Here is a 9,153-nt window from a genome sequence, read left to right as displayed (position 1 = left end):
CAGTGTCAACGGTTGATACTGTGTTGATACTGTGTTGACATTTTCTGTTGCTATTATTTTGTTATTGTGTTGACAATTTCTATTGCTACTATTTTGTTATCTGTTGATATTTTTTAACAGTCCAGATTATAGTTTGAAGTTTGTATAATATATGGATTTGCATTTTATCATATGAATAAATTATATCGTTACTCATAGCATAAATTTTGCAGGTTTGTCCACCAATTGGACATCTAGCTCCAGCATTTCCACGTCACCTTCATCTAATTTACCTTTATCTATGTCTTGTCAAGAATCAAATGATGTTATAAAGTATGACAACTAATTTAATATAGTAAAAAAAAAAGTAGAAAAAATATGAACATAAATATTTTTAGTTATATCTAAAATTAAATCGATTTGAATTCTTAAGGAGCTTATACTAAATTGAAAGTTAAATGAATGAGATGGTAGAGAGAGAAACACCGTTATTGATTGGGGAAGATTTAACACCAGTAACAACCTCCAGCAAGATGGCACAAATTCGTTCCTTCAAAGCACAACTTTGATGAAACAAACCTAATTCCTTGTTTCGAAGCTTTTTCAACTGATGTTCAAACTTGAGAGCATTCCCTTCTCCGATCATATCCCAATGTCTTCTTAATAGTTGCGGCATACTAATATCGCCACAAAGTTTGCTGAGCAGAACAAAATTTTTGGGATTCCGCACTCTTGTCTTGGGTTTGGATGCAGAGAGCTCCAAACTAAGGGCTTCATGGCGATCGTCAGGATTCCTCTTCTTCTTGTGGTTTTTCTTCAGTCTTTGTATGTTTTCGGGAATGTGCTTGTTCTCCTTCGCTGCAGAATCACTAGATGCCACTTTTTGCTATAGTTGAGAGGGAGAGAGCCGAGAGGTTTATTACGTGTGTGAGAGGAACTGTCGAACTGAGGTAGAGAGGCTAGGTGAGGATTCAAATTCCTTTCTCTCTTTCGATTTACTATATATAATAGCAACTATTTCACAACTTTCTTAATACGACACTGCATACAAGCACATATTCAATATTTTAGCATATATGTTCCTTAATTTTTAGAGGAATATATGTTCCGATACTAAATATTACAAATTTTGAATTTTAAAATTTTAGCATATATATTCCTTAATTAACGATACTATATACAAGCACATATTACCAACTTCTAACTTTTGTATTGCTTCCTAAATTATATTCCATTTGTCCCATTAAATATGCAACGTTTGCTTTTGCGCACTTGTTTTGAAAAAATTATAATAAATAACTAAAGTGCTGAAAAAATAAAGTAAGAGAGAATAATGTAGAGGAGAGTCCCCTTTATATTATTCTATAAATTACTTTATTTTAACTCCACTTTAACTATTTATTACTCCCTTCGTCCCACAAAAGATGTCACACTTGTGGGACGACACGAAATTTTAGGAGGTTTTATTTTGTGTATTAAATGGAGAGAGAAAATATTATTTTTATATTCATGTGAGAGAGAACTTTTTCCAAAAATGGAAATGTGACATCTTTTGTGAGATGGAGGGAGTATTATTTTTTCAAAACATGTGTTGAAAAGTAAATGTTTCATTTCTAATGGGACAGAGGGAGTACGTGTTTCCTCCAACTCCTTAGGTGCCATGCGGTACGGCGCCTTCGATATGGGTGCAGCTCCAGGTTCAAGATCGATTGTAAATTCTAACTGCCTATCTGGCGGCGGTCCAGGTAACTCCTCGGGAAAAACGTCGGGAAAATCTCGTACGACAACAACGTCTTCAAGCCTCGCTTCCTCCTTCTCTTCTCTGTGGAGATAGACAAGGTAGGACGGGCGTCCTTCCTTCAGCATGGCGATGGCTTGTAACGCAGAGACTACAGCGATTCGTCGGTTCGTCGAGATTCCATGGCACACGGCGGGTTCCGTACCCGGGGCTTGTAGGGTTATCTGTCGCTTCTTACAACTAATCATCGCAAAGTTCGTGGTTAACCAATCCATTCCTAAGATTACGTCAACGTCTCTCATCGCCATAACTCGCAGGTCGTGAGCAACTAACTTAAGTTCTCCTAGTACGATTTCTACGTTCAAGAAAAACCGAGAGATCTCTACCAGTCCTCCTACTGGTGAGGTCACCATCATCCTATGTTCAGACTTTCTAGTAGGCAAGCTTAGGGTATGCACACAGAACTCTGAGATGAACGAATTAGATGCGCCCGTGTCGAACAAAACAACAATAGGGGTATCAAGAATTTCGCCTATACCTGCTAAATTTCCACTCTCGGGCCTCCCTTGCTCGATCTTGGGCTGCTTCTGACTTATAGCATATGCTCTAGCCGGGGCGGGAAGTCTTGGGCGGACAGGCTGTTGCAGCCGCAGTGGTTGATCCTGGTTTGCTCCCGAGCCCGTAGGTGGCGCCCTCGGCTGACGAAAACCCTGATGGTTCTGCCTCGACCCGTTTCCCACATTCTTGCTTGGGCACTCTCTCGAGAAATGACCGTTCCCTCCACAGTTGAAGCACCTAGTCGGGTTCGGTCCTCTACACTCCTCGAAATGGTACCTGGTGCAAACGTTACACTGGGGTGGTCTGGCACGGGGGTCGCTCCTCGGATTGAACGGAGTCTGTCCTCCTCCGTACGACGGCCTGTTCTGAGTGGGGCGGTATCGCTTGTTGTCATAGGGAATCCTTCTCTCCTCCCATCTCCTCTTATCATGGTTAGAACGTGGCGGGGGTAATGTCATTGCGGTGTTTCCCACGCTTTTCTCCTTTGGCATTGCTGTCTCTACATCCAGTGCGAGGGCTAGCGCCTCGGCTTACGTAAGGGTTCCGCGGACTGCCAATGCCATCCTAATCTCGTGCCTAAGGCCCTCACGAAACTTATCAGCCAGCTTCTCATCGGTGTCGGTCTGTTCAGGCGCATAACGGGTCATGTCACAAAGTGCACGGTCATACTCGGTTACGGACAGGCGTCCTTGGGTGAGGTTGTGAAACTCGGCGGCTTTTGCCTTGCAGTAGCTCTTGGGTACGTACTTGTCGTAAACCTCAGTCTTGAATTCTTCCCAAGTCATCTCGTCTATGCGATCCTGGGGCATGGTCTTTAACTTAGTGTCCCACCAGAAATCGGCGGACCCGGTCAGCTGATGCGTCACATAGATCATCTTCTCCGCATCGTTGCACACTAAGGTCTTGAAGATGCGTTCTAAGGCACGTATCCAAGTTTCACCTTTTGCAGGTTCACCCATCCCGTCGAAGGTAGGAGGCTTTTGGTCAAGAAAAAGCTTCACGACTTCCCTATCTACTCGTGGAGGTGGTGGTGGTGACGGCGGTCTTGGTTGCGTCACACTTTCTTCTACCGAAGCCTGGGAGGTAGGTTCCTCGTTCCTCACGTTGCGTCTAGGCGGCATTCTGATTTATCACACTCGAATTGTTAGCGCACTTATTTTAAAATTTCAAGGTAGTGATAGGGTACTTTGAAAGGAAGAAAAGAATTTTTTTTTTTTTTTTTCATTCCCAAGCAGGGTCTAAAGGAAAACCACACAATAGCAGTTGTAAGGAAAACAGAGAACGTAATAAGGTTGCACCACAAGGTGGAAAACACTTGGAAGATAATAGAACGAGCAAGTATATTCATGCAATAAGGATAGAAAAGAGTGAAGACGGCTTCATTGCCATATAGTAGAATGAAAGGTACGAATTCCCCATTAAATTTCAAAAGTGATCCCAAAAGGTCTTGGTACAATGAATGGAAAAGAGCGATACGATCGCGGAAGAAAATAACAACATAATTAGAAGTTCTAGAATTCAAAAACATGGGGAAAGGGAAAAACAAAATTTCTATTCTGGCACTAGACATCTTCGCCCTCGTCCTCTTCGGGTTCTCCCGACTCTCCGACACTCTCCGCGTTCGAACTCTCTCCCTTCTCGAACGGTCCCATCTCCTCGTCTTTCTCCTCGTTGCCTTGGGGCGAAGGAATCGAGGTAAGCATCTCTTCGGCCTCTCTTATGATCCTTCGAGGGGCCGAAACGCGCATCCTAAGGGTCCTTCTACGGGGAACACGAGCAACGTGCGGCTCCTCATCATCGCGATACTTCATCTGACGTGCTGCTCCTGACAAGTACCTTTGCGTTGGCGGATGGAGTGGAGGTCCGTCAACGGCGGCAGACATGGCCGGAAGTAAAACTCCTATTAGGCGGACGAAGTCTCCTCGAGGCGTGTATTTGGGCGGGCTAAACCAAGTGTAGGATACTGAGGCTTGAGCGGTCCACTCGCTCCAAGGGGAAGGCAGTATATGGATAAGTCGCATGATTCCCTCGTGATGGGTAGTCCCGTACGCGTAGGCGTCCAGCCAATGACCATAGAAGTCGGTAACGAAGTTCAGAAGGAACTGCTCTCCGTCCCATTCTATCTCTCTATAGCGCTCCACCGGAAAGTTCCTATTCTTAGCGTAACGGCGACGCATAAGGGCGTGATAGGGTTGAACCATCTACAAAGGGGGAAAGGAACAAGTCAGCACCATCACAAAGGTGGAAAAGAGTAGAAAGTGCGTGATCTCAAATGGTGCTGTGAAAGTATGTAAAAGTCAAAGGATGGTGGTACAGGGGTGACGTCGCGTCCAAGGTTCCCGTTCTTAAGATAACTAATTGCGCATTTTCCATTCGCGTTTCGTCGAATCTCCACATACTCTAACGGCCGTATACTAGTCCTTCCACGTTTCTATTATTGGTACAAGCGTTGTGATCGTAGCTAAAGCATGCTAGGTCCAAAAGTCCAAGTCTAAGCATAGCAATATTTCAACATAGTCTCACGTGATCACATTCGCATTTCACAAATTTTCACAAGGTCTCATGTAACATTCAACAAATCATCATTCAAGAAGCATCGCTTCGCATTCATAATATTTCTAGCACATCAGGCATGCTTTTCACAAAAATAACACTTTCAACCAAAATTTCCAAGAGCATAAAACTTCAATCATAGAAATATTTGTACCTCTTTCTTCGTGGTTGAACGAGACGAGTTGCGGTGTTGAGCTTTTCGCATTTAGTTCCTTTACAATGATTACATGGACTACCTAAAGTTTGAAAAGACTCTTAGGTCCAGAGCGGAAAGAACTGAGGCTCTGATACCAACTGTAACAGCCCGCCCTCCTAGGATACAATAAATGCAGCGGCTGCTACCCAAAACCGACTTAAAAGAAGTAAACATAGGCTAGGGTTTCATTTAAAGTGTACTGACCAAAAGAATTGGAAGAAATATCAGAGTATTTAATGCAACAACTTAACCTAGAAGTTTAGAGGAAGAAAGATAGCATAAATGACGATCCAAATATCTTAAGAGTACGACACAATATCCAAGACAAAGTCACAAGAAAAAGCTAAGGCCTCAAACCGAAGGCAAGATGCAAATATTCCAAAAGAAATTCTAAAGTGTATCAAAATTCAGCGGAAAACGACCAAGAGAAAGTATAGCTATGTATGAAGACACAACTACGCTTGAAGTTCAACATATCCATATTAATTAATTAATCTGCTCAACACCCGCCACCGCTCGTCATCATTTAACCTGCACATAAGGAAAACACATGCAGGGCTGAGTATTTTGAAATACTCAGTGAGCTCATTGCCAAAACATTTTATAAGTTATGTCACCCTTACCAAGTGATCTCGAGTTTTAAGCAGTTATAAGAGATATATCACGAGCATCACAAAATATATTTTCCATAGACTGGCCAGTCAAAATAACTCCCCATTTTCCTCATCAAAATAACAATCACAATCATTCCATGGTGCGACGAAAGTGTGGCCACACTTTTCGCCCACGAGACCGGCCGACTAGCAAGGACGGCTCCCGATCCCATCGTGTACACAGCCTGGTAGGGCTTGCGGCCCATACTCAGACCCGAATTCGTATAAGCATATCCAACATCACATTAAAACAAACATAGGCATGGCATAACAGTTAAACCACCCTTATAACACCAAACAACATTTTGATAAAATAAAAGAGAGTTTTTTGAGTAAAGCCCACCTCGACTGCTTAGTTTTCAAGTAGTTTCGCTTTTCCGTTATCCGGCTTCGCAACCAAAGTTTCACCTTTTAATCACATAGGCACATATCACAAATTAGGTTCAATACTACTCTTACTCATGCATGTCTCATTACTTTTCCCTCTTCCCAACGATTTATCTTATCATCACTAATTAATCAAGATCATGTTTATCACACAAGATTATTTAACCATCTAACACACACCATACAAACACTACACACACACACGTCGAATACACACACACACGCCACACACACATACACGGCACACACACATACATGTTCCCACATCCCTTTTTATCCCTCCTTCACTCAACCAAGATGCATGAGGGTTCAAGAAGACCGATTAATCGGTTAGAAGAAGAAAAAGAAGAAGTAGAAGAAGAATAAGAATAACTCTTAAACAAAATACCTTTTAGAGAAAAACGATCGGTAGAAGACAAGTATTAGCCTTGATTCTTCAAAGTTCTTGGATTAAACTTCAATTCTTCTCCAAAAGATAGCAAAATATTGGAGAGTAGAAGAAGAAAATTTGAGAGAGTGTATGGGGGAGGGTTTCGAAATTTATGGGGGCTAGGGTTGGGGTTTTGGTTCTTATTTATAGAGCTCAACAAGATCTTTAGGTAACTAGAATAGAATATTTTGTAAGATCTCATTCTCCACAATTAAATAAATAAATATTGTGAAGTAGGGAAGAAGAATTTACAAAAATAGATCCTAGGGCAAATCTTCTAGTTTTCGAAAATTATGCTTCTAGGATGGCCAAGATTTTGTTTTGGTATTTTTTTACGGAGTAGAACAAAATATCACGGAGCAAAATAAAAATAAGAATTTCTCCCAATTTGGAGTGGAAAGTGGCGTCTCCTATGCCTTTTAAATAAGGCATGGATTTTTAAATATTGACTAGAATAAGGTAAGACAAGATCTCTTGAGGTATGGAAAGATTTGATAGAATAATTAAATTCTAGGTATGGAAGGAAATCAAATAAGGGATCAATTAAATAAGCAAGATAATATTTCCTTCCCTACATGGGTGATTTTCGAAAATCACCTAGGAAAATAAGGGGCTCGATTTTCCTCTTTTAAAATAAGGAAATAATTGGGTCTTGGATTTTAATTTGGGTAAATATCCCAAGGATTAAATTAAATCCGGAAGAAATAGAATTTCTCTTCAAAGGGGGTCTAGGGTTCGAAAATTACAAGAATTGGGTGGCAAGTATTTATGGAAATTTTCTCTAATATTCTCACTCACCCTTAAACAAATAATTTGCCACATAATCTCATAACTTAATATATCACATGCCACATCATTAAATCAATAAGTTTGACTTTTTAAACTTTCAACACAAACCCTAGACTCAATTCGACCCATGAAATAAATGCATTCTCGATTCCACGTCATCAACAATTAATTCTAGGGCTCTAAAATTAGGGTTCTAAATTCTGAGATGTTACATAATTGGTCAATCCAATAAGGACACGGACTCAATAAGACTTTACCTTCACGCAATAATTTCGTGCGGATTCGTGTCGGATTATCGTGTCGTGACCAAAATTCCCTTCCCTCCCCTCCAGAAAAAATGAAAGTTTTCCCTCCTAAAATAAGAACAGGTTTCTCTCAAAAAAAAAAAAAAAGAGCAGGTGAAATCTTATATTTTGTTGTTTTTGCAGGTTTTTAAGGTGAAATCTAAAATACTTCTTTACTCATTACTAACAGTGCTGCATAAGATAATAAAAATAGATGAACAAACTTCTCTGACAATATCTTCACTACATTTGCATATATCTGTAACATCCCAATGCACACAGAAGAAAAAAGGAGGAAATAAGGTTGGGAGATTGAGAAGAGAAATGGAGATGAACAACAAACATAAAAAGGTACAGGTTCAACGAACAAATGATTCCTATATTTCTATATAGATTCTGCTCTGTAAATTTTCATTGTGTATCCTTCATTATAAACATATAGATTTGTCTCTCTTTTTCGTCATTTTAAGCAGATTTTATGCATAACAGAAGTGGAAATAGACGAAAAAGTGAAGAAAGACATCAATGAAGCAGATAAGAGTGTAACAAAATCGATATAAAAATGGACAAGTTAGAATGTGGAAATCCATTTCGACTTCAATATCTTCGTCTGATATCAACAACATACTTGCCATATTATGTACTCCCTTCCTCTCCGATTAGAAGTCACACTTTGACAGAGCATGAGTTTTAAGAAATGTAAAGAAAAGTTGGTTGAAAAATTTAGTGAAATGTGAGTGAATTGAATTAGTGGAAAGTGGGATCTACTTACTATTTATGGTAAAAATGAAATGTGAGTGAATTGAATTAGTGGAAAGTGGGACCTACTTACTATTTATGGTAAAAATGAAATGTGACTCTTAATTTGGGACGAATCGAAATGGAAAAGTGTGACTCTTAATCGGAGACGGAGGGAATACATTTTTTAATGGAGTATAATTTTTTAATTTTCAAATCGCAGCTAATTTTTTTAATACAAGTGGTTAATATCAATATACTGCCCTACGTTTTAAATTTTCAAATCACAATAACATTTTCAGTTCCAATGGTTAAAACAATATACTATCAGTACATTAAGAAAAAGGTTGATTTTCGAGTCAAATCAATCAAACAAAATTTATCAGAGTTTGATAAAAGATCAAAATTTAATTTCTCATATTGAATTATGGGGATGAAATTAAATAGACGTAGTCAGCTCGAAAATCAAGATTTTAGAGGATTAAAATTTTTGAGGGAAAAAGTAAAAATTGCTCAATTATCTTGGGAGGAAAAATAAACATAAATTTAGTATTCACACAAACAGTTAATGATTTTTTCTAAATATCGATGATAGACCGATAGTGTTACCAGACTAAAGCAACACCAACATCTTTTACTTGACAAATCAAATCTGCATTCAGCAAAGGGAGGAAAAGAAGATATTTGGTGCATATAAATATCTGTATAAAAAATGGTACTTACTCCGTTTCATAATAATGAAGGCATTTCTTTTCGGCACGAAGATTAAGAAAATTATGTTAGGTGAATTAAGTAAAGGAAGAATAAAGTGGAAAATGAAAAAGGTACAAAGATGAATAGAGAAGAAA

At 39.4% G+C, this 9,153-nt stretch overlaps 2 protein-coding genes across 2 annotated transcripts; both read right to left on the bottom strand.

Annotated features, from left to right (window-relative positions):
* Nucleotides 1-2,805: 2,805 nt before the first annotated feature.
* LOC148931207 (uncharacterized) lies at nt 2,806-3,234 on the bottom strand. Its single transcript, XM_089066755.1, has one exon. It carries the CDS (start codon nt 3,232-3,234, stop codon nt 2,806-2,808), a length of 429 nt encoding a protein of 142 aa, XP_088922881.1.
* Nucleotides 3,235-3,837: 603 nt separating this feature from the next.
* On the bottom strand, nt 3,838-4,476 carry LOC148931206 (uncharacterized). Its single transcript, XM_089066754.1, has one exon. The coding sequence runs from the start codon at nt 4,474-4,476 to the stop codon at nt 3,838-3,840; it is 639 nt and encodes a 212-aa protein (XP_088922880.1).
* Between the last annotated feature and the right edge of the window lie 4,677 nt (nt 4,477-9,153).

The sequence above is a fragment of the Salvia hispanica genome, chromosome 3 (genome assembly GCF_029641045.1).
Source record: "Salvia hispanica isolate PSC_SH4W2 chromosome 3, Shi_PSC_v1, whole genome shotgun sequence".
NCBI classification, from domain to species: domain Eukaryota; kingdom Viridiplantae; phylum Streptophyta; class Magnoliopsida; order Lamiales; family Lamiaceae; genus Salvia; species Salvia hispanica.
This window is presented reverse-complemented; position numbering and strand designations above follow the sequence as displayed.

Excerpts from the sequence above, each read along its gene's own strand:
- LOC148931207 (XM_089066755.1), bottom strand. The coding sequence starts at position 3,234 with ATGGGTGAACCTGCAAAAGGTGAAACTTGGATACGTGCCTTAGAACGC.
- LOC148931206 (XM_089066754.1), bottom strand. The coding sequence starts at position 4,476 with ATGGTTCAACCCTATCACGCCCTTATGCGTCGCCGTTACGCTAAGAAT.